This window comes from Molothrus ater, chromosome 3 (genome assembly GCF_012460135.2).
Source record: "Molothrus ater isolate BHLD 08-10-18 breed brown headed cowbird chromosome 3, BPBGC_Mater_1.1, whole genome shotgun sequence".
NCBI lineage: Eukaryota > Metazoa > Chordata > Aves > Passeriformes > Icteridae > Molothrus > Molothrus ater.
In genome coordinates, this window is record NC_050480.2 from 17,900,392 (window position 1) to 17,925,805 (window position 25,414).

Consider the following 25,414-nt stretch of genomic DNA (forward strand, 5'->3'; position numbering starts at 1 on the left):
TAAATTTATCTCATTTTATTAGTATTTATTTATTAACAATTTGCAAAATCAATTGTTCCTGCACTCTAACTATGCATTATTTACCTTATCCAAAAGAAAAGCTGGACTGATTAAATCCTAAGGAAGGTTTCCTCCTATAGCACCATTTAAAACTGCAGCCCCAGTGCAGGTTTCAATCTAATGCACTATTTTTCCTTGAAACCTGCCTGCACATACATCCCAACTCTGTGTGGCAGTGAGGAGCAGTCTGAAGGTTATTGCTGTAGCTATGGATTATCAATATCATGGCCACAAATGCAATTTCTGTTTGTTTTTTAAAGCACCCAAACCTCCTTTTACTTAGTTATTATTTCTGTTGTGGTTATCTCTAGACGATATTAAAAACAGACAAAGTGCATCCATTGGGTAGAAAGAGCCAAGTCTGTGTAAAATTGTAAATGAGAACTCCCCACAACTGAACGAGCATAGGGGCACACAATTATTTGTGTTTTGGAATTCCTGCAGTAGGTGGATGCCCTTGGTTACCTCCACAGGCTGTGCTGCCCATGTGCACTTGGTCAGGATGTTTTCTGAGATGATGGAGGGGAAGAGGTGAAACACAGTGACAGTCCTTGATGGCTCATTTCAGATGAGACTGTTACTCACTCAGTAACTGTCATATTTACCTGAAACTCTCTCCAGAAAGTGTTTTCTTACCAAGATTTTTTTCTTTCAGCAGGAGACAGAAGAGATTGTGGAAGCTGCAGGGAGATTTTGTAACTGCCTTGCCAGCAGAAAGGTTTTTCCATTAAGAGTTACAGCATGGAGATTTTTAAAGCTGTGTTGCCAGAAGCAAATGGTTTGAATTTAAATGTGTGGCATTGAGTTCAACATTTTCTCTTTTCTCTGTTCATTAATTTCCTCTTATATTCCTAAGGAGCTACCATGTATTACAGTACTTTTCACAGGAATTCAGGTAATGTGATTTTAAGCTTTATGTGGATTCTTTTTCTGGTCAATTCATTAACATTTAAAAGTTTCTGCAGTTTGAAGGAGCAAGAAAGTCCTTAGTCAGGCTGACTAAACCTGGTGATACATGGCTCAAATTTAAAAAACCTGGCAAGAATGACAACCTTTCTTGGTCCACCCTTGATTAGAATCATCCTATTCTGATTTTTCTGCAAGCGCTTTCTGCCACACTGTTTGCAAACTGTGAAGTTTGCAAACTTCATACCATACCTAACATACCACATATTGCTGTCTATCTGTGTGATAACCATGGTTTTCTGTTGTTTTCATCCACAAAGGCTGCATCTGGGCACGCAAAAGCTCCTTTGTGGGTACAGTAAAATGTAACCTTTGGAAAAAGCTGATGGGCTGATACTGTGCAATGTAGTCTGAATTGTATTGATAGAGTTTGTATCATTTGAACAAAAGAAAATAGCTAATTTTACAAATCATCAAGGGTTGTAAATCCTGGTGATAATCCCTTCAGACACCACCAGTAAGTATTAAAAGAAGGAGAAAAAATAGCTAAGTGCCAGCTTTGTTGCTTGGGTACTGACTGCATTCCAGGTAATCCATCCTTAAAGTAAGTTGATCGATCATATTAAAATTTTTTAAAAAGGAAAGAAAAAACGTTAACTTCCTAAGGAATTAAATTTTTGCAATTCAAACTGTCCCAAACCAGAGATACAGACTCCAACTGTGAACTATGGAAACAAGAAGAAAGCTTTAATTTTGAGCATAAAATCAAGTTAATCTGTGAAGTTGCACCACACACAGTTCTGTACCATTCAGCTTGCTATATGATCTACCACCTTGCAATGAAAACCTGTAGCCTCTTTTAATTGATCTCCTCAGACTGGCCAGACTCAGCTAATATATTCTTCACTTTAAATAATCTTACCATTGGCGGCAGGTTTTGATAGACTAGTTAGTGTATGCAACAGCCATACACTGAGTTGGGTAAGAACCAAGTCTTGGAGATATATCACCTGTGTCCTGTTTGCCAGTTTGCCAAACCAAACAAGACAAAAATGGCAAAGTTCCACGTTTTATCCCACAAATTCACAACTCCATGACTGAGCTCTCCAGATGAACCTCAGTTGTGTCATTAAATGTGGCTAGAGGAAGGCTCACTTGGCAGTCTTTGGGAGTACCACAATTCCTGTATTTGTAACTGTCTCCATTTTTAATATTGATGTTTTCCTGTGTGGAGATTTCTTGTCATACTCGTGATTTTTTCTAAATATCCACAGCTAAAGCTCCTGTTTCCTGCCGCAGTCCTGATCTGCAGATGCTGCTTGTGTCCCATCATTCAGATGTTGTTTGCACAGGGCACTGCTATCATGATTTATTCCTGCTTGGCAGCTCAGCACCACACAGCCACTCACGCACTTCCTAGCCCTGGGGGAGAGAATCAGAAAAGTAAAAACACTGGTGGGTTGAGATAAAAGCAGTTTAACTAAATTAAAACAAAACAAAACTAAAACAAAAACCAACCAAACAAAAAACCCAAACCAAACCAAAAAAAAAAAAAAAAAAAACCCACAAAGAAGAGGGAGAAAAAAACCTTGAAACCCAAGAAAAACAACAAACTGATGCCCAGCCAGTTTCTGAGCCAAGGGAGCTCCTGCCAACCTCCATCCCCATGGTTTGATTGCTGAGCATGGCATCACATGCTGTGGGAAATCCCTCTGGTCACTGGGGGTCAGTTGCTCTGCTGTGTCCCCTCACAGCCTCCTGTGCACCCCCAGCTCGCTGGGACATGCTGGCAGGGCAGTGTGCAGAGGAGAGAAGACTTTGGTTCACATTTCCAGCTGCCCAAGGCCTCATTGTCCACCTCACGGCCTTTTCCCCAAAGCCATGAGCAGGCAGCTGATGGACACAACTTTGGCCAGCAGTGGATCTGTCTTGGGGCTGGCTGGAACAGGCTCTGGCCAAAATGAGGGTAGCTGCTGCTCACAGAAGCTGCCTTCCCACTTCAAATCCTTGCCATAAAAACCCAGCCCACGACCCCGGAGAAACCCCACAGAAATGTAGACAGTTTCTCCTTCCCAAAGGGCAGATGCCCTGGAGAGGCTGTCAGGCCCTGGGACAGAGCAGCTGCTGGGACACAGGGCAAGAGATCTTCTCTGTTTGTCAGTGCTCCTGCTCCATGGCCTTGGTGATGAGCTCAATGGAGAGGTAGCTGTTCTCCTAGTCACAAGCATGCACAGACTCCTGGATGCCCCCCTGTCGTAATTACAGAGATGTTCCACATGAAATGATGTAGAAGATGTAACTTGTGACACCTCTTCCCATTTTAAAACTGCAGTGCTTTCTTGAGTGCACACTGTCTGTGCTGGGCAGCTGTGTGGAAAAACTGCAGGAAAACATGAGGTCTTCTGCCCCTTGGTGGCCATCACTCCAGCAGGGTCCTGTGGGAATTTTTTACCCATTCGAGAGGGCTCTGTTGGTGCTGTTATGCACATTTTGACAATGTTTGGGGAGAAAGTATTAACTAAGTGGTGCTGGCAGAAACTGGGAAAGCACAGCCAGCAGATGAGAGGGTCCGGGTGTCACAGAGGACAAGGTCCTTGACCCTGAGATTTGAGAGCAACTCAACAAAGCAAGGGCAGCCTTACATTCCAGAGGCCATCAACATGGACATTGCAAACGAGTCCTTCTTTGGGAAAGCCAGACAGAAAGACTGGAGGCATGAAACAAAATTATGAAAGACCACCACATGGCTCTGAGAGACAGCTGGGACTCCTGGAGACAGCAGCAGATGCATGTCTGGTTCAGACAGGGAAGACTGAGCCTGTTGTGGTAGAGAGGCTTCATCCAGAATATCAGAGAAGTGATTCCCAAATAACCCCCTTGACATAGTATAATAGAACATCCCACAACGTCACAGACCTTGGCAAGGACTGGGATTTTGGACAGCCATAAGAAATTCTCCCTAATTACTTTCTTTTTTTCTAAACAAGAATTTGGAAAGCCCATCTCCTCTCTTCCTGCCTCAGGACTTCACATGCTTCATTGTAGCTACTACTTCCATAAATATCCAATTCATGGATCTCCCTTATTTAAGTCTTCCTATAAGCAAGGATTAAGTATTCTCTATAATAACAAAGTTGCATTAAATTGCAGAAAGTAATAATCAAGACAGAGCCTCTTTCTTGCTACTCTGTGTAAAATTTTAAATAATGAAATAAACATGATATTTGAAAATTGTTTATTTTAAATGGCATTCTGAAACTTGTGGCTATATACAAATTTTCCAACTATGAAACTTAAGATTGCATGGTGACTGTCTTCAGAAAGTAAGGCTGCTCAGTCAGTGATCTCAGAGCTGATTACATTGAAGTGGGATTACTCGGAATACAGGATGGCTTCTGGAAGCTTGTAATCCATGAAGACATCAACACCAAAGGAGGGAGGCCTTCCATACATAAAAAGCGGATCAAGGATACCCTGGGTTGCCACGGGACCTTTGCAGAATTTGAGAGCATCACCAGCATGGAAAGGTCTGAGACAAGCCAAGGGTCACTGTGGAAAGGCCTCTACACTGCACTCACAACTTGGGAGACAGGTACACACTCCAGAGGCTTTTCCATGCCAGTCTTACTCACTGTGCTTTATTCCTCCCTCAACTGGACCAGTGACAGGAAAAAAACACAGAAAAAGGAAAACCAGCTTATGCTACTATGGTAATTTAAGAGTGATCTTTAGAGACAGAATCTTTTTAGGGCTAATTAACAGGCATGAACAGGATTTATGTTAATGCTGAAACATCAGTTTAGATACCAGACACAGGGGTGGGATGAAATGTTTCACCCCACAGCCAACAGATAGAAAGTCTTCACCTCCTGGAATTACCATGGAAGACAGATGAGCTACTGCCTCCTCTCATGCTCCCCAATACTAAAGGCAGAGATATGCTTCATGAGTTTGAAGCACAGACAGACAATTAAAAATACATTTTAGTAATGTTTCCCATTAAAACCTTACCCATAGCACAGTACTAAAATGTGCAACAAAATGACAGGAGTATTTACAAGCATATTGTATTGTACCAAATTTGCAAGACAAGAAAATTTTAAAGTGCAAAGTTGTCTCTATTCTACTATTCTATTCCACACAGATGCAGGGATCCATTTTCCTGCTCGACAACTACCATTGTTACAGACACAGCATGGCTCCATGCTGAACATCTAAGTGACCAAACACCATCCCTAGGCTGACAGGCAAAACTCCTCTACCAAATCCAGTGAGAGGCAGACATTAGCATCCAAGGGCCAGGTTTAGTCCCTCAGCTGTATGTCACATGCTGGATGGAAAGTAACTACTGAAAACTCAGGAACATGAAACATGGAGGAAGTGTATTTAAATACATGGAGGAAGGTATTTAAGTGGAAATCCTACAAAAAGCTTCATGGTTTGGTTTACAGTATATTAAAGACAATCACTGCTTTCCTTAAAGCACAAAACAGAGGGCCCAGCACTCTGTGTTTTATTAGGCTGCAGTTCTGTCCTGCTTCAGATGGGGCACAAATTTTTAAAGATTATTTACACCAACAAGATTTGCAGGCTTAGCCATGAGAGCCTCTAAAACCAGAGAGAGGCCATAAAAACAGGCTCTTGCAGCAAGAGAATATTAAAAAGTCACCATTCAAAATACTTCACTCATAAAAATTACTAGAGGGAGCTATAATAGAAGGAACATGGCTGCTGGGTTTCCAGATTAACAGAAACTCCCAGTTCATTCACTCATATTCTTAAGCATATTGGACAGTTAATCTACATCTTATTTACAGTAATTCCTGCTACTACCCAACAAAACCAGAAGAGAAAGCTGCTCATTGCCTCACAGCTCTCTCTACTTTGCAAACTAAACAGTCTCCAGCTTCTTATTTTTTGGCAAAACCATCCAATGTTTGCCACAGGATTTCAGCTACAAATAAACAAAGTTTGTCTTGAAAAGCAACACATGTTAAGTGTATTAATTTGTTCCATTATTCTATTTTTAAACTACTACATCATATTTACTGAAACAGCTATGGCACAAGAGATTACACAGCTAGGCTTAAGTAATGTCATCATCTGACACAATTCACTTGGTTATACCCCAAACTATTTACAGTGAACTTGATTCAGACAAACAGCTCGGTTTCAGAAAGCGTGCAAAGAATTCCAAGTCCATAAAATAATATTTCCTACCAAAATGTTTAGGAATGATTTAGTCATGATTTGTTAATTTGATTGTAAGATATTCCTCTAAAGGAACCCACCCATGGGTAAAAGCTGAATTGGAAATGAGTCCCAGGACCTACAAGTGCATTAGCAAATGAGGGTAAGACTGCGCTACAGTTTGTAGCAGGTGGAAGGGAAAATGAAGGGAGGAGGGAAAGCAGAATCTAGTCTGCACAGAAGGAAAACTATTTCAGTTGAAATGTGTATATATTGACAAAGAATTCTGAAAAACAATGAGTAGCTAAAAAAATTGTGATTGTGTAACTGAGTTAACTGTATCTTGATCCTTAAAGGGGGCAGGCTGAACAAATGTTGATGACTACAACTGGAATACAGTTTTAGAATTAAAATCTATATAAGAAAACTAACTCCACACTCTACTCTGGCAAAACCTAGGCTGGTATTTTAACAATGCAAGAAGTCTAATGAGTCAGCCGATCAAGTTAGAAACAGATTTGAGTAACTCTTCATGAAACATACACCAGGTCCCCACGCAGCACCAGAAGAAATGGAGCCATTTCAGGTATGTATTCTTCTTGATACTCATTATCCTCTAGGCCCCTGCAGAACAGTAACTTCTTCCAAAGAAATTCAGCTCACTTTACACTTAGTTTTATGTACAGAACTGACAGAAAGAAAAATCCATCGTGGGACACAAGGAGGTTTGCATTTGATCAACCCATAATAGCCAGCATTAAAAGACTCTTTGCCTTTTGCATCAACAAATTTTGTAATTTGGTCCAGTATCTCAGGAAGAGTCTTGAGTTCCTTATTAATCTCCTTGGCAGCTTTTGTTGCAGAGGCCTTCAAGGAGTTACACACTTGCTCTCTAAGCTAAGTGTCTCCAAGCCCCATTAAGCATTTTAGAAGCAGTGAATCACAGCACAGTATAAGGTGAACAAAGAGTACAAAGCGAGCAATGTGTTCACAGTTTACATCACAGTAAGTGCATTGGCCATCATGTTTGCTGGAAGGGTGAACACTGTCAGGCTGCTCAGTTTCTTTCTCAGGCCAAGAGAGGCGCAGCAACTGGTACCCAGGGATTGCAAGGCTCTAACTTCAACACATGCATCATATACCTTTGCATTTGCAATGAATCAGAAAGATGTTTTTGTTGTCAAGGGCGTTTTGCAGTGCTCAGCACTAAAGAATGCTGTCACATTTTCCACAGCAGGCAGAAATGGAAGCAAGTTCTACAAAATCCTTTCTTTCTCAGCCTTGACTGGGCTTGGCTTCTCACAAGTTTTCTTCAGAAAGAGCTGATTTTAGTGCAATACTGCAAAACCTGAGAAGCACACTGTTTATACAGGGCATAAAAGAAATCTAGAGCTTGGCTTCCCAGCTGTGCCATCAGCTATTCAGCTCATCTTTCCTCCCTGTTCTCCTGATAGCTTCTTATAGACACCACCCAGATGGAAACTGAGCAACTTACTTCCAAATCCATTACCTTATCATGACAGTTTCAGGAATTCCAGTGCCAGGAGATTAGAACTGCCTGCAGCCTTCGAACTTAACAAAGATTTGAAGATTCAGAAACTCTGCACAAATGACACAGGGATGCTTTGCTTTTAAGCACTTCCATATTGCTTGCTGTATTACTTTCACATACACTTTGATACTAAAGGATTTGGATTAAAGGACAGACAAAGCTAAGGTACTTTACTACAAATTCTGATATAAAACCCCTAATCTATAGAGGAAAGAACAGAGACTAATAGTTTCAGAACATAAATTGTGCTCCTGTTATGCAGAACTTGAGGTTTCTCAAGTCCTGTGCAAGTCCTGTGAAATACCATACGACTGTTATAATCCAAACCCAGATTTTCTTCTCTCACTACAATTCGGTGAATTCAGACACAACAAAGGGCTAAGCCTGAATGACAAAACTTGAATAAATATAACTGTTCATGCAAACTTCTGTTTGCAGAATTGGACATGATACAGCATATAAGGTAATGGAAAAACCCTCAAGCATTACAATCATGATACTTCCTTTGCTATTTGTGGGTAAAACTAAACCCACAAAAAGAAACTCCCTAGAGGCACAATAGGAACATTTAAGCTCACTAATTCTATGATGTCCTACTGAAACCAAAAATAAGTCAGATATAAATAACCACCTAGAAATCCACCACAATCTTAAGGAAGATAGACACATATTAACAAAGGTAAATTCAATTAGCCTTGTAAATGAAAAGAGGAGAATCAAAAAAAGGAGATCAGAACAAAAGCCCCAGAGTCCTATGAATAGAGTTTCAAAGTGAATTCAAAGCACTTATGGCATTTAAGAAATCTGGCATCCACTGTCTTTTTGAGGTTTTATATTTGGTTCCTTCAGAGGTTTTACTTCTTCATCTGGTTTTGGTTTAGCCTGCAAACAAGAAGAAAAAAAAACCCAACTAAATACCAGAAGTACAAACCACTGTGTCTGCACAGTATTTATGCACAGCTAACTTTACATGTTATAATCTAATAGTCTCCTCTCTTTTCAAGGCTGAAGACTTTGAGTAAGCGCCAAGCAAGAGGGAAATGACAATTGTTCTCTGTTTCAGCATATTTAAATGAATCCTTTTCTAAAATATAATCTTTCTCTAGCATGCTGCAACGTTACAGGACTTGGTAAAAAATGAGCTGATTTTCCAGATGCTGGCAGTGTGGCAGAGGTTAATTGACTTGCCCCTGCCACAACAGAAGGATGAGTTTAGGTGGTAGCCTTATGTCTGCTTCCTACACTGAGCTGGAGAATGTTATGGAAGAGCCAAACTAACTCTGTATGATACACAGAATAAGGCCAGAGGGAAAGAACAGCACATGGGATTATCTTACAATGTCCTCCTTTGGCCTCTTGGTGAGATCAAATGCTGCAACTGTTTCAGGAGTCCAGTGTGTGTTTAAAGCTGGAAACTCAAAAGGAACAGGCTCTACTAAGCCATAGTTTGCTTTCAATTCCAGCTGGGGAGCCTCTGCTGGCACCTTCTGGAAATAGCTGGAACAGAATACAGAAATGTATTTAAAATACAGTGCACCATCTCTGCAAGTCTTGTTTGCAATTCTAAACAAAACAATCTGGGTTTTCACAGTGGCAAGCACTGCTGCTCTCTTCCATTTCATTAAGGCACTGCCTAACATGCATTCTGCCAGCAAGGTTCACAAGAACAAAAGAAACTCCTTGCTAGTATCGTTGTTTGTTCCCTAATCGTGTGGTGTGTTTTCTCCGACTTATTATCCATTATTCCCAGTGCTTTAATGAGAAGAGCATCTTTAGTCCAAAAAAACCCTTCAAAATAAAAATGAGGATTTAAAGTACTTTCCAAAGACGAAGAGGACACTTCTTTTCCTAAACAGTCCTAATGTGCCATAGTGGATGATGGCAACACAGCAGCCCCCCAAAGACTGGCTACAGGGCAAAGCCTGACTCAGGGTGTCCCTCTGCCCTTGGCAGGGTAGCAGGAGCTCACACACTGACACACTCTACCTCACTTCCTGTGCTGCCAGAACTCTTCCAAAACAGTCACTGCTTTCTCTTTCCAAGTTTTGTTCTAGAGGGACAGGGACGTGCTGAAATCTCCAGTATGCTTTTGTTGTAAGCTCTGACAAGGGGTATTTGAACCAGAGCAGAGCATTTCTATTTCTATTTGCAGTTCACTGTACTTGATCATCCTTTCCATTTAGTCAGTTGCCCTACTATGTAGGTCTTTAAATATTATAAAAATTAAAATAACAAACCTATTATGAAAGGCTAAATCGTAATAGGATGGGAGAAATAAATGAGGAAAAGAACTCTAATGTCAAACTAATCTTGATTATTTTCAACTGAAATAAAAAATTGGTATTTCCAAACCCTTTTTGGAAGGACATTAATGAACAGAAAGCCCTATTCACAATATTAACTATACTTGGACTGGTAAAGCTCCTAGCACCCTAAGCATGATCTTCACTGAAGGCAGTACTGTGTTTTGACTTCCCTGCTTGCAAAGCAGAATTGGCTACTGGTCTTCTCTACTTGCCCCTCTGTCCTCTTTTGCCTACTAGATCTCAGGAGACAGGAAGAGAGCATTAGAGCAACACAGCAACTTCTGCAGATTTTGTCCTGTGCAGAAGGAAAAGTTACCAGGTGCCTGAGGAATGAGGGAAGAAAACTGCTCAACCTCTCCATATGTCAGTCCAGCCCAACTTGCTGAACCGGCACAGGACACAGAGTGGGACAGCACAGACCCACTGCAAATCTGCCAAGAGAAAATTATAGAATTGCAAATTTATCTTTAAGTTACATGCCATGCTCTAAAGGAATATAACAACCGGAGAGTAAAATTTACCATCCCATCCTGAAATTAAGGCAAAAGAGGTAATAACACTTCATGTAGAGTGCTGTACCAACCACGAATTACTTACATAAATCCATTCTCTCTCTGGCATTTTTCTAATGTGCTCTTAATCAAACTTCCTAATTTCCTAAAGAAAAGATGTCCAGAAGGTTTGGCAGTAGTCCCAGGCCCTTTGGTTTCTCCATATTCTTTGCACAATGCTTCAGCCTTGGTAAAAACTTTGCAAGAAAGAAAGGAAATAAAAATTATTTACATGACCCTCTTAAATCATGGTTCTCCCCTACAGTGCTTCACTCTTAGAAGACACCAGAATCCAGTCAGGCCTCTTTCTTCTTAGAAACAAAACCAAACCAGTTCAAAGACAGCCAAGATTTACTGCATCCAACAAGTGACTAGGAACAGGAAAAGAAAAAGATAGTTTTTTGGGTGGGAAGATGCAGGAAAGCATTCTTATGTGTGGGGCAAAATGCAACAATAAGCCTAAGAACTGTGCCACATGGTAGGGAAAAACAGAGGGCATGAAGGTGTCCACACACAGCTGATGCCCCAAACCAAACAAGAATAACTGATATGGAGTGGGAGAAGAAGCACTCTTCTCTGAACAGCTGAACAGTATTTGTTTTACTCCAAGAAATCCAACTTAGTTTGTTCTTAATAATTTTCCAATTTATTTTTAAAACTAATATTAAAGTTTCCACTTTGAAGATTTGAGCATTTTTTATACATTGCAGTAAAGTTATGCAGTGCAGGCCAATGGGGTTCAAATAGCTTTGAAGAGAGAAGACTGGGCAGAAGACCTTGAACTACTGCAAACTTCCCTGAATATACCTTTCAAATGAATAGAAAATAAATAAGTTACTGAAATCTGTTTAAAAATAAACAAGCAAGATCTAGATTTACTATTTAACCTCCAAAGCAGAAATGGCTGCACTACTCTAACATATAGACCACAAAACAGGATGACCAGATCCTTATGGGTTTTTATACTGTATACTGCAGGCAGCTCAAAGCCAGTCTTTAAGCCAGGCTAAGAAGTGAAGATGAAAATTTCCTGCAGAAATGTTATGAAAGACAGTATTTGGTAAGACCATTAAAAAAAAATAAAAATACACTGTCTCTATTCAAAGATGTGCTGGATTTCCATCAGGTGACAGATAAAATCTTTATGGGAGAGCAAATTAACACAATACAGCAAAACAGAACAGGCATGGCACCATCAGACCCTGTACTCCAGTCTCAACCACACTTACATTTTTCTGATTCCTGCAGAGATCTGATTGCTTCCCCACATTTATCACTCGCCAGTAAAGTCTGGCCATGGTAACAGTATGCCTGATGGAAGAGGACAAAATCATTACCAACATCCCTGGGCACTTCCTGCACCAATCCCCTCCTCCTGCTCCCTACAGGAGCTGCAGCTCTTTGAAGCTGCCATTCCCTGCAAATAGGTGACAGCTGGGGAATCCAAGTCAAAGCAGCATTCGCTGAGCCATTAATGCAGTTCAACATGAACACTGCAAACCAGAACCATGAACACTTAGTATGAAAGGAGCTGTCTCAGCTCTAGCCAAGAGTAACTGAGCTGCACAGAGCTGTTTGACCTGAAGCACTGCTACACAGGCCATTCCAAGCTCTCACCGCAGCAGTGTGCAGCATCAAGCCCCAGCACAGAAAGAGAATGAACCCCAGGCAAGTTTACAAAGCTAAGACTGAAAACTAAAACTACCTGAACACCCAAAAACTCCATCTGCAACAAACATCACTGAATCTGGTGAGGTGATGAGGTGTTCTGCTGTCCGAGATATTTTGTCATAGTCCAAATAACTTTTCCACCCCCAAAAAGTCGATTGTGCTTGAAGGTGGTATTGTATTCCAGTGAAAACTGAATTGCCTATTATCTATTATCAGGAGCTGAGTTTAACTAGTACACACAACAGGAGAAGGAACAATCCCATCAACAAATGCCCATCTTGCCCCCCTTCCTTTAGTGTCTGTTCTCACACTACAAATCTATCTAAATCTACCACTGCCCAGATCACTCAAATTTAAAAAAAGGAGAAGTACCACAACTCTTACCCTCCCTCACCTCTCAAACCTGCTAATAAGGCAAGCAGATTTTAGTTACAGGTTCAGCCTAAGAGAAAGACAAATATGTAAACTGCTTAGCTTGGGCCTTTTGTACAGTATAAAAAAGATTACATGCTGTGGCAGGCTACAAGACACGGCAAATTGAGCAGCTGAGGATCTCAAGGGCACTGCAGTACTTGCCAGAAGATCCATCAGGCAAATAGGGACAGCTCTTGGAATGGTACCTTTTGGTACTTAATGCAGTTTCATTCAGGGCCTTCATAAAGATTCTCAGCTCTGAACTGCGCCTAGGATCAGACTGTGATGTAGATAACAGAGAGCACCATTATGCTCAACCTGAATGGCTTCAATTAAAGATCTGTGATCAGAACAAATCCACACTGCTGCAATTTCATTTGGCTCCACAAAAACAGTTCAAATGTCACTGACACTGCACAATTCCTCTTCACAGTATGCAAAGAAAGCCAAGGCAATACTTAGCCCCCATTCCCTATGCAGCCCTTGGCAGCCAGACAACAAGCTGTGACTGCTGCCACCCAAAGTACTTACGTAGGCCATATAGAAACAGCTCTTCAAGTTTAAGTACTTCCTCCATTTACCTGCATAGGTTGGATCTAAACTAGATAATGTTTGATCTGTGAACACATAGGTAAATAATTCTTAAGACATTTCCTAAAAGAAAAACCCCAAACACATTAAAAGACCAGAATTCTTGAACTTAGCACTAGATCCTAACTCTAAAGTATCCAGAAACAAGGGACAAAAATTCCTCCTGCAAAAGCACAGAAAAACCCTGAGAAAACCACCAAAAATATATAGCTATCATGCAGTTGTCCCTAGAATTCCTGAAACTGCTGTCCACTAAGTCTGAATGGCTAATTCTCTAAGTATATTTATGCAGCATTTCAAAACTTGTTCCTAGTTTAAGTTCCAGTAGTGACTCCCATACTTCTGCACTTCTCCCACTTACCTCAGTAAGCCCAGAGATCATCTTAGTCATCTGGAAGGTGGTACATAATGAACTCACTCCACTCTCCATGCTCTGCATCATGACATGCGGCCCAAAGGCAGCTGGAACATACTCCACTGACATCAGGCCATTAGTATGCTGCTAGTCTGTTTTCCTTCACTAATGTTTCCTACCATCAGCCACCATTTCCTATCATAGAACAAGATTCCCACAAAACCAAAAAGCTTTATCATAATACATGCTGATAACTGAAGCCTTAAATGTGCTAAATAGAAGCTAAATACACACTCCACATCCACTGAGAACAGCATAAATATTGCAATTTATGGGTAGGTGAAGTGTATCTGCTGGCAAGAGTGTATAAATTTAGTCACTAAGGATACAAAACAAGACACTCACCAGCTTTTTGGTAGAAGTTGGCTGTTTCATAAGCAAGAGCAGCTATTAGGCCTGGATTATGTTTCAGCTCAATAGCCCGAGCAATTGTCACTGAAAAATAGTTCCACACCAGGATTTAAGTTTAATTGAAATGTCCCATCACATCAAATCAGCAGAGGCATTTAGGGTTTTAAAACCCCTGCATGAACAGAAAATAGATGTTGTGCAGTCAAGCAAACAGCAGAATAGAGACAGATTGTTTCTTGGATAGAATGATTCCAATTTAATATAAAAACGGAAGGAATGTTAGCCTTAAGAGTAGCTAATAAACAGAAGCTGCACATATTTTAAAGTAAAAGAGCTGGGAATGTCTGTTAGGCAAGCATGGTGGTGAAAGGGTTGCATGAAAGGAAGAAATAAGAAAAAGGAATAGTGCCACACACAAGTTCTTCCCAAGTGAAAGATATTCCATATTACAATTCTAATATCAGACTGATTTTTGGCATTTCGCAACCTGCCCCACTATGCCACATTACTTTAGGAGAATAAAAAACCCATGGCCTTGCTGCCAAGCAGAATTCATGAGACAGCAGTGACCCACAAAGAGTCATTTCCCACAGCCAACCAATGTATATTTGAAGATACCTTCTTGAGCTTCAGCTTGACACTGTATGATGTAGGACTCTGTAAGTCGAGCTTCTAAATCTCTTCCCTTTTCCACAGGTGTAATCAATTTTGGAATGTGACTTTCCTGAATACAAAGCAAGTCTCAGAGTTAGTTTAGGCCCAAAACCAGTGCAAAACAAGAAAACAAGTGCTTCATGCCCAAATGGATGGGACACACTGAGTGAAGGTCCCAAGACAGCACATGACAGCACATGTAGCACATGATATGGGCCAACAGACAAACCACTCTTCCAGTGCCACTGGGAATGAGTTCCAGGGATTGAGGGGTACCACAACATATTAACACCCTTCTGTTTCCTGCATCATTCAGGTGCTCTCAGGTATGTGTGTACAGCAAAGGCCTCTAAGACAAAAAGTCAAGTATTTGGAGACACCTTGAAGAACAGACAGCAAAGAAAGCCCTTCTACCTTGAGGTGTTTAAAAATCCCAGCTGCTATCTTCAAGCTGCGGTGAACGTCTTTTGCTTCATCCTCTGTTATACTGAGAAAATAGAATGAATTGGTAAAATTATAGTTAGAAAGGGACTCTAAGTGTCATTTAGTGCCACCTCCTGCTTTGGGGCACCACATTTTGCAACAGCAGATCAGGTCAGTTATGGCTTTGTCTAGATGAACCTTAAATCCTTCAAGAATCAAGAGTCCACTAATTCCCTAAGTGACCTATCCCACGGCTGTGCTACCCTCAGAATAAAAAAGTTTCTTACAATGTCCAATCATGAAATAATCATATAGAGCTTGCTTGAAAGAAAAGAAATGTAAGATCCTGTGATGACTCTCAAGTAAAAGCCAACCTCAGTGTTAGAAGCCAAGGATTTAGAGGTCTGTAGGGTTAAACGTCAGCAGAGCTGTGATGTTAAGAATCTCAGTTTTCTACTTGGACATTTAGAGAGGGATTGATGAAGGGTTCATTCACAACTAACACTTTGTCTGTATCACAGTCATGTAGTACTACTGCACTCGGTTTACAGAGGCAAGAAGGGATTGAAGTGCTTGTGTGAAAAGACCAACTGCCTCCGGGAACTCCTCTGCCTGAGCTGGACATTTCTGATAGCAGGCAACCCCCAGAACCTGCTAAATCTTTGGTGGAGTATTGCTACAGCAGAATTGTTAAGAAAAGAAAACCACTTACTCTTCTTTTCCAGCAAGTCTTGATGCATATTTTGTGTACCATAGAGCTACATTAAATCCCATGGAAACCAGTTCAAACACTGCATCCTGCTGGGCACTACAGAAAGACAGACAAAATCCCCCCGAAAACTTAATGCATTCAGTTTTGTTCTCACATCTCTCTCTGCTGATAGTTCACGTAGCAAAAGTTAACACTTCTCTCTATAAAACATTTTTCATTTATCATGTCAACAATTTCCAATTCTGAACCTCCTACTTTTCTGAACTGCGTAAGAGACATTTTTTTTTTTACTTATTCCCTTTAAGAACTCATAATTAGACTCTACCACATTCAGATTCCCACCCTTCCCTTTTGGGAACTTTTATTTTAAAACTGTAACTTGAGATTTGTTTAGCTTTGGGTGTGGCTGACATTTTGCTATCTCTTTTTTTTTTTTCAGTCACACATCTTTGGAAAGCCTTGCCCTGGAATGTCCACTTTCAAGTTGTACTGCTAAGTTAATAAGTCAGAGTCTATTACAACTCTCTCAAATGAATGTTATTGCAATTATTTATGCAACTGCAGACAAACAGCAGGATTTTTTCCTGCAAATAGGTCTTTGAAAAGACTGAACTTGCAATCACAAGCTCAGTTTAGTTTAGGAACTAGCAAATCTTTTAAAAAGAAAGATGTGGGAGAGGGAAGAGTAATGTTGGCACAAGTACAAGTGTGCATGACCATGAGAAAATTAGAATAAAGTCCTAATCAACAAATTTTCTTCCATGGGGAATTAAAGCTTTGAGGAGGTCAAACACTTCTAGCGAAAGCTTGACAAATTTGTAGGCATGATTATACAACACAATTACCTCCAATAGCAAGAGACAAGTGAGTAATTCAGAAGGTTACAGATCTGTATTCCTCCTGGAAACAGAAGATTTGTTTGTTTGAACCAAGAGGACATGTATTCAGAGCTTCAGAGGACAAGAACAAAAACAGATCTTCAGCAACACTGGAACCTCCAAACACACAGAAGTTCCTGGTCAGGCAATAGTGCCAAATTAAGTTTTAAACTGCAGTGTGCTTTGTTACCATGCTCAACTCACCAATATCCTCAAGGCTCTTCTTTATACTGCTCTAGCTAACTGCAGGTTCAGTTTGTAGATCAACTGAGACCTAACAGACCCTTCTACCATTATTGTGCATTCTCACTGCTTAACATAAAGGCCACCAGGCACACTTCAGAACACCTAACACAATACAGCAGTTACCAAAAACACAGCAACACCTTTTTAGAAACTACTTTGTGTTCAAGACTTTGCTGCATTTCTGTTTCCCTTCAGGCCTGTGCATGTGTGTAACAGAGCAGCAGAGAGCAGCTGCATACCCCGCACCCAGAAAAGCACACGCACCTCGGGACTTGTCCTTGTAACGTGTCTGTCCACTTGAAATTCTGAATATATCTCAACTTGCACTCTTGGGAAGAGTCATCCAATGAAAGGATAAAACCTATGAAATAATAAAACAGGCAATCTCAAAGTAAGAAGCAGAAATTAGTAATGAAGGAGATGGATCAATATGAATATAGATATAGATAAAGGAATGTTTCTTGCTGAAACCCTCAAAACCCCATGTTACTTCCTGGGATTTTTATTCCTCAGTATCTTGAGAACAAAATGTGCAAAAAACCAACTAGCTACTCCAGGAAACTACTTGCCCAGCATGTTACCAACTCAATTCTGAGAATCTTGACTGCTCAAAGAAAACCTGGCAGACTTCTGCACGCCCCATATGGTGACAAGTTGGGAGTGGGACTAGCCCAGGTACAGGATGGCTGAGGGTGTTCAAGGTGAGTGAGTGGCTGTCACTGCCACCATACTGCCAACCAGGAAATTCCAGGAAAAGCTGCCTGGTCAACAGGGAGAGGGAAAAGGGCTTCTAAGCATGGGCTCACCTAGTCATCATCTATCTTCAGGGCTACAGGAAATTCGTTCTTTATGTCCAGTAGCCCAGAAAACAGCAGTTAGTGGGATGAGGCTCATGCTATGGGATATTCAAATCCTAGCATATGCAGGCCCAGGAAATTTTAGTGAGGCTGAAGAAGGGCCCTGGTCTGATCAGGTCTTACAGACTTTAAGAGGTCAAGAGCCTGCCATAGCAGCTACTGGGGCTATACCTGTCAGTGTGTCACATGTTTATAAAATCAGAAAATACTTGTTCCTTTCACATGCAGAAGATTTTAGTGGCCAAGCATGATATTTTCCTGAAGAAACTATCTAAATCTTGGCTGTTGCAACAGGGACTCTAATCTGACCTTTAGATCTGACATTAGCCTACACCCTCCCAGGGGTTCATTAAACCAATGTTTACTTCCCACAGACTGAAAGACCCCACTTTCCACAAATCAGCTGATTCCTGAAAACTCAGTCCTAAGAAACCTGGCTGAGCGCCTGACTGCTAAGAGAGAGTTACCCAAATATTGGCAGAAGGAAGGTTTCAAAGGAATGTGTCAGCACAGCTGAACCATCTACTGAAAATGCAGATACCATGCTAATGAGCACCTACATATATATACACACCTAAGATAAGCAGCAGTAGAAGGTAAACTTGCAACAAGTCTATGGTCTAGTATTAGACAAACCAGCAGTTTACACTGAATACTAAATGGAATATACAAATAAATAGACTCAATTGATACTTAGGGAGCAACTCACCACCACCTAGAAGACAAATACGTTTTCTCCTCCAACAGGAAGCAGAATTAGGTTAAAGGTAGGAGGGCAGGGCTGCCAGCACTTAGTATTGGCAGGGTCACAAAGGATACTGAAACTTGGAGAAGGGGCCTGGTGAGCAGCCAGCACTGGTATCAAGCACAGAACCCATGAAGATACATGAAAATACTCTCCTTCCTGAGAAGCGCAAAGCTTCCTTATGGGAGATCAGCACAATTAACATTCTGAGAAATGCCATTAAAATTGAACTGATACTTCTCTTGATAAATTAATAGTACTGCTAATAAATCTCCCTACCTTGCAGGAGTGAGAAGTAGAAGTCAGCTGCATTCTTCATCATTTCTGGATTACAACTTGAGTCTGTAAACAGCTCCAATAGCTGTGTTCGAGACAACCGCAAGTCACTAAATGAAAGAAGAAAAAAAAAAAACCCTAAGAAATCCTATTAAAAATGTACCAATAAAGAAAAATCTTCCTTTCTCCTCTGGATACATATGACTGGACCCACAGGAGTGAATAATCAGTACTCAATCTACTGTTCTAACACTAACTAAAATAACTGTGCCTTTACCTACCAAGAGGTTGGGTGCACAGAGAGGAAAGGGAAGCAACAAGCAGGAACATTCTTTGACATTAGAATGGGATGATGAGATGAAGAGATAAGAATAGATCAGCAAAATAGGCTGAGATCCCTTTTCATTACATTCCTATCCACAACAGAACAGTCGGGCCCTATCCACTTATGGAAATTAAGCAATCCTCTACAGAGGAATGCACAGTCATCAGAAAGACAATGAAGTGTTTAGTCTTTTGCCTCTGCATTGTTGTAATTGGCCTTGCTATGCACTCAGAGACTGGAGAATTCATTCTCTGTAAGCAAACGTTCTGTGTTAGCAGTGTCTTACTGCCTCCCTGCCTACACATCTCTAGTCATCTTCAGCTCAAAAACTGAAGAGCAACCATTACTTTGAAGGATGTTCCACAAACTGCAAGAGGCAGAGTGAAGCTAGTCCCAAGTACACTTACTTGCAAACCTTTGTTGCAGCTGGAGTGGTGGCTACCCCATAAAAATTAAATGAAACGGGAGCTGTAGCCTTCAGAGGGTTGCGATGGAACCAGTGGGTCATTTTCTTCCTGCAGTGGTGTTTATGCCAAATCTAAGGAGTGGAAAGGAAAGAACAGCTGCAGGAACAGGTACATCTGAGGTGCTGCACATGTCCTGGTCCTCTGCTTGCAAAAAGATATTCCAAATGTAAATAATTTGAAATTAATTTCTTTTTTTTTCCCCATTTGAAATGCCAAGCTTCCACATGCCTCGTGCTCATTATCCATGTGCTTTGTGTGAGAATTACACTCTCTTGAAATACAAATGCTTTCTGAGGCAACAATTTTAAGTTAGGCAAAAAGCTACCACCTACTTTGCTCTATGTGAGCACACACATTGCTAGGAAAAAAACCTCCACATTTGTTACCTCCTGCATAAGGCTGAACATATCTGTAAATTACATGAGAAATATCTCAGAATCACAGAATCAATTGGGTTGGAAAATACCCTCAGATTAATAAGCCCAACCTTTGTGAGAACATTACCATGACAACTAGAGCATGACATGTCCAGCCTTTCCTTAAAGCCCTCCAGCTCCCTGGGCAGCCCATTCCAATGTTTAACAACCCCTTCTGTGAAGAAATCCTTCTTAATATAAAACCTGAACCTCCCTTGGCAGAGCCCTCCAATCCTGTCACTTGATACCTGGAAGAAGAGGCTGATCCCCAGCTTGCCACAACCTCCTTTCAGGGAATTGTAGGGAGTGATAAGGTCACCTGTGAGACTCCTTCCTCCTTTCCAGGCTAAATCTCAATTCACTGAGATCATTATACTGTGCCTGATCCATCTGTGAATAGCTTATGTGGCAGCCTTTGGTATACATGAACCTGCAACCACAAACCCTGACTAAAAACATGGATCTATTTATACACGTGTATCAGACCGGGAAGGCTGGGAGGGCAGAGATAAAGCCGACTCTCTCTTTTCTTTCGCTTCAATTTCAGCAGCCAAATATAACACAAGCATTGCAGTGAGTTTTACAACAGCAGTGCGGGGTGATGGAACATATTGGACACACCCTGAACATGGGAGGTAAAACGTCACCATGAGGACAGAAAAACTGAGAAGCAAGTTGTGTACTCTCCATCTCAAAGGTTTTCCAGACCTCATGGGACAAAGCCCCGAGCTCCTGGTGTGAACTCGGAGCTGTATCTGCCCTGAGCAGGACGCTGGAACAGAGGCCCCCTAGGACCTCCATCATCCCCTGGTCCTTTTGGAATCCCTTCAGTTCATCCCTATAAAAACACTCTACAGCTTTGCTGAGAAACAAACAAACAAAACCAAAAGAGACCCAAGAAGATCTGCCAAGCACAGATTCCCCGGCACAGCCCAGATCCCCCAGACCGAGCAGGGGGTTCGTTCATCACGCCGGCATCTATCGCGCCACGCTTACCGCCGGCACCTCTCGGGGTTTGTCCGTCAGGCCAGCGGCCGTCGCGCCGTGCCCACCCACCTGCGCAGCACTGCTGTCCCCGCGGTGTCACGGCCCGGCCCGGAACGGTCCCTGAGTGGATCTCGAGGCCGCGGGACCCCGGCCCGGCCCCGCCGCTCCCAGCGGTGCGTCACGCGCACGCTGCCGCAGGCAGCGCCAGCCGAGAGCCGACGGCACTGCCCCATCACGGCCGATCGCATCGATCACGGCCGATCGCATCGATCACGGCCGATCGCATCGATCACGGCCGATCGCATCGATCACGGCCGATCGCATCGATCACGGCCGATCGCATCGACCCCGCCGCTCGCCCTGGGCCGCCGCCAACAACAGCCCTACGGGTGTAGGGCGTCCCCCCAGGACAGCGGCCGCCGGCGCGGCCGGGGCCCACAGTCCTCCCGCGGGGAGGACCCTCGAACGCCACCAACACCGACAGGAGCCGGGACGCCAGCAAACCAGCAACAGCACCGGCCCTCCCGAGAGGCGAAAGTCGCCTGCAGTGCGGCAGGGGGGGCGCCGGGGCTTACCTGGGGGCGGGCCTGTGGTGGCGGCTCGGCCGGGAGTAGAGGGAGGAGCGAAGGGAGGAACGGAGCGACCCCGCCCGGGCCCCGCCCGTGCGCACGTGACCGGCGCCATGACAGGTACCGGGGCGGAAGTAGCGCCCTCGCCTCGATAGTGATGGCGCGGGCGGGCGCGGCCGGCGCCGCCTCCGCCGCCTCCGCGGCCTCCGCGGCTGGGCGGTGCAGGCGGGAGGCGCCGCCGCGCTCGGGTGTCCCGGGGCCGCGCTCGGGTGTCCCGGGGCCGTGCCGTGCCGTGCCGTGCCGTGCCGTGCCGTGCCGGTGGCGCGGGACTGGCGGGAGCGGCTGTACGGCGCTGTGGGTGCCCCGGCGCGGGGTGAGCATGGTGCCCTAGCGCTGGGGCTATGTCGGAGGCGGCCCGTAGCCTCCTGCAGCGCTGGGGCGCCAGCTTCAGGAAGGGTACCGACTTCGACTCCTGGGGGCAGCTGGTGGAGGCGATCGACGAGTATCAGATGTGAGTGCGGGCCCGGCACGGCCCCGGAGTCCCGGGCGAGGCGCTGGGGTGAAGGAGCGGCCCCGGCGCAGGGCAGGGCGGGGCGAGGCAGGGCAGGGCAGGGAGCCCCGCCGTACTCAGGCCGCGGCCCCCTCGCCCCTGGGGCCCCGCTGGCGGCTTTGGCCCTTCCCCAAGGCGCGGGGCCAGGAGCCGAGGAGTTCCCTCGGGGGGTGCCTGGCCGGGGGGCGAGGCGGGAGCCGGCCGTCCCGCTCTCTTGGGAGGTCGGCAGCGGCCGGCGTGGAGCTTGGAGCAACCTGCTTTGGTAGAAGGTGTGTCCCTGCCCGTGGCAGTGGATAGAACAAGGTGACCTTTAGTGTCCCTTCTACCCCAAACCAGGCTGTGATTTTGAGAGCGCGGGCTGCCGGAATGGTTCGTTGATGGAGCCTCCGATGCACCACTGGACCGGGATGCTCCCATCCCATCATCGTGTTGCCCTGGCACCTTGCTTGTGGCAATGGAGTGACCTGGTAAATGGGCTGCCTAAGTATCAGCCTTAACCAAAAAAACTCCACACAACCGGTCAGAATGAAAAGGGGTCCATTGCATGCTTGTGCATTGTGTCCCTGATGGAACCAGGTTGGGAGAGATGGAACCAGGTTGGGGAACTTGGCAGCCCCAGTCAGGTTGGCTGGCACAGGGTGTGACTGCACCATCCATTGGCTACAGGGCACTGATGATGGACTCCTTGGCAATGCACCTGGTACCTTTAGTCAGATGTTCTTCCCTACTACTCCATTTGCCATGACAATGAAAATTATTTCTTTGTGATTGCAGTATTTCAGGCCAGGCTTCTCATGGTGAATTTTCTGGAAGTTGACAAGAGGGTTCACACTTGTTTGCCCAGAGAAAGTCAGCTGAAGAGATCTCCCTGCATCTTTTAGCACTGTTCAGGACAAGTTGGGTTCTAACCACGTTGGTTGCCAGTTCAGTTGTCATTCAGAGTAACTGGTCTGCTGGCCACGTACCGGGTGGTCAGGAGAGGCTGTAATCTCATCATTTCATTCACTCACCAGGAAGAATTAAGTGTTACTTCTCACTGCAAGTTCACTGATATGCAGTTTGCTGATGGCCTTTAGAGTAGGGCAGGCTGTTACTCTACAAACCTTGGCAGAGAGATGAAAAGAAGTTCTCTTCCAGATCTGTATCTCAGCAGACAAAAAGAATCATCAAAAGTAAAATAAGATATTTTTACTAACTGCCCTTATGTGGATGTCAATCATTTAGGTGATTATTCATGCAGGAAACCTTCGAGCTGTCAGCAGTGGCTTTCCTGTTAAATGTCCCCATCATGGAATTTGGTCTCATGTAACTTTGAATGAACTTCAAGGGGAATGCCAGATGCATTCATTTGGGTTAGGGTGGATTTTTTGTATTAGTGACAAATGGAAAGAGGATTGTGTTAGTGATGCTTGCAGAAATGTTAATGCTGTGATGCTGCCTGTTGTGGGTGGCATATTGCTGCTATGGTAATCTGTTTTCTTAAATCATTACTTTACAATGCTCTTTCTCTGTGCCCTGTGTATCATAGGGCAGGGCAGTAGGCAAGGAGTGTACTTTTGGGTTCAAGTATGTTTATGCTTTTTGTCTTTTCTCAGCCCCAGTCTTTCTCCATTTTTGAAGTGGGACAATACCACCAAGTTGTGCAGTTACCTCATCCTGTTTGGTTGTGTTTTTCCTGGTAAGAGTTAAAAGCTACAGTGGCCTCAGTCAGTATGGGAATTTTTTGTGAGCTGATTTTGAGGAAGAGCAAAGAAATTGAATTCTGATTTTTGTTCCTGTGGCTTTGACAACAATTTGTTCTGCCGGATGCATCTTGGTGTATATATTTTATAAACCCCTCCTACAGCTGGGCCAATGCCCACAGCAGTGGTGGAGGGAAGCAGAGTCCCTTTCACAGTGCAAACTTGTGGGGTTCCAGGAGGAAGCCTATTGTGATGTCCCTGGGTTTCCCCTCAACCCCTGTCCTCCCTCTCCCTCTGCTTGTAAAAAATTATTTACAAGGAATGGCAACAATTGCCCAGAGGTTTTGCTTGTTTAATATTCTCCTTCCTCTCAGGATGGAAACTGTAACTCTTCCCATAGCTTTCCTCTAGCTTCTTTTTGCTTTCTTGAGCTGTTTGCTTACTATTACTTTCCAAACCCCTTGGTATTCCTGCCTTGGTGATGACAAGGGGTGAGGTTTGTGCTCCGCCTGTGATGCTGACAGGCATAAATGTGAGTAGATCCACCCCAGTAGCCCAGGCCAAGCTGCCCTGTGCCTGGCTTCCAGTGCTGGGAGAGTGTGTGCCATGGCTTAGGGTGTACTCACCTGAGCCCCCTGGCATCTCACTTGCCTCAGCCTCTCCCGGAAAATGCGCGTGGGATTGCACCACAGTGGGTCTTCACAGGGGCTGTGGTTTGTTATCGTAAAATAAGGGGTTTGTGAGAGGAAAAAAGTCAGTGCCTGTAAAAGGGGCTGTTGGCTATAATGACCGTCTTACCTGTTCTCCTTTCATGATGCATTAGTCTTTCCTGCCTAATGTTGCACACTTTGTCCACCTTCTGGGGTTTTTTCTTAAGTATGAACTACCATGGCTACAGAAAACTTTGATTCAAAAGACAAAAACAAAGTAAAAACACAACTGCAAAACCAACTCAAACCTCTTTGGAGCAGCAGTCTGTGAACCTTTTGGCTGACACATTTTCTGGAGCTGGGGTGTGTGTGTTTGTGTTGTGTTCCTACTTTACAATTTTCTTTTCCCCCATCCAGATTAGCCAGGCACCTCCAGAAAGAGGCACAGTCTCAGCACAACAACTCGGAATTCACAGAAGATCAAAAGGTGAGTACTGCTGTTTGTTCAGACAAGGAGCTTGACTCATAGATGTTGATGTGTGTTATGTTTTTTTATCTTGCAGGCTGGAGCCTTAAGAGACCTTTTTTCCTCCCTCAATGTACACAAACAGCAGCAGAGCCCAGCGTGGCTAAAACGGTTGCTGTCATTAGATGTGAGGGGTGCTCTGCTGTGCTATCGAATGTCAGGAATGCTGGCCAGTGTCTTTCATAACCTGGGTGTTTCTTTTTTTTTGGATTCATGTTTGATAACTTACTTATTCAACATTAGCACAATTTACGTCGAATTCTGAATGCAAAACATCTTGAACTGCAGACACTGAGGGTGTGTGAGGGGGATGAAAGCTTCACATGTAACACCTGACAGGGAAGGGTCCTGGCAGAATACTCCCTAGCAATCTCTTAGAATGTTATTTGTTTATAATCTTTCAAAATATTGAAATTACTTTACTCCTCCCTCTCTCCCCTCAGT

At 43.6% G+C, this 25,414-nt stretch overlaps 2 protein-coding genes across 5 annotated transcripts in view; one reads left to right on the plus strand and one right to left on the minus strand.

The window, feature by feature from the left end:
- Nucleotides 1-1,692: 1,692 nt before the first annotated feature.
- BROX (BRO1 domain and CAAX motif containing) lies at nt 1,693-21,640 on the minus strand. Of its 4 annotated transcripts, none has more exons than XM_054514154.1 (13): nt 21,569-21,640; nt 19,531-19,661; nt 18,802-18,908; nt 17,185-17,281; nt 15,797-15,892; nt 15,076-15,148; nt 14,626-14,731; nt 14,002-14,091; nt 13,603-13,718; nt 11,795-11,876; nt 10,612-10,762; nt 9,046-9,205; nt 4,185-8,590 (listed from the first exon to the last, which is right to left on the minus strand). In XM_054514154.1, the coding sequence occupies exons 2-13, from the start codon at nt 19,629-19,631 to the stop codon at nt 8,504-8,506; spliced, it is 1,266 nt and encodes a 421-aa protein (XP_054370129.1). In that variant the 5' UTR covers nt 19,632-19,661; nt 21,569-21,640; the 3' UTR covers nt 4,185-8,503. The 4 variants fall into 4 exon arrangements, with proteins under 4 accessions (XP_054370130.1, XP_054370129.1, XP_036260523.1 ...); XM_036404630.1 differs by lacking the exons at nt 13,603-13,718; nt 21,569-21,640 and adding exons at nt 13,182-13,267; nt 21,063-21,186; XM_054514153.1 differs by lacking the exon at nt 21,569-21,640 and adding an exon at nt 21,063-21,186.
- Nucleotides 21,641-21,877: 237 nt separating this feature from the next.
- AIDA (axin interactor, dorsalization associated) overlaps nt 21,878-25,414 on the plus strand; it is a 43,644-nt gene continuing 40,107 nt past the window's right edge. Inside the window, exons 1-2 of the mRNA XM_036404629.2 lie at nt 21,878-22,073; nt 24,862-24,931. Coding sequence (XP_036260522.1) covers nt 21,964-22,073; nt 24,862-24,931 — 180 coding nt within the window. The 5' untranslated portion in view covers nt 21,878-21,963. The remainder of the gene's footprint in view (nt 22,074-24,861; nt 24,932-25,414) is intronic.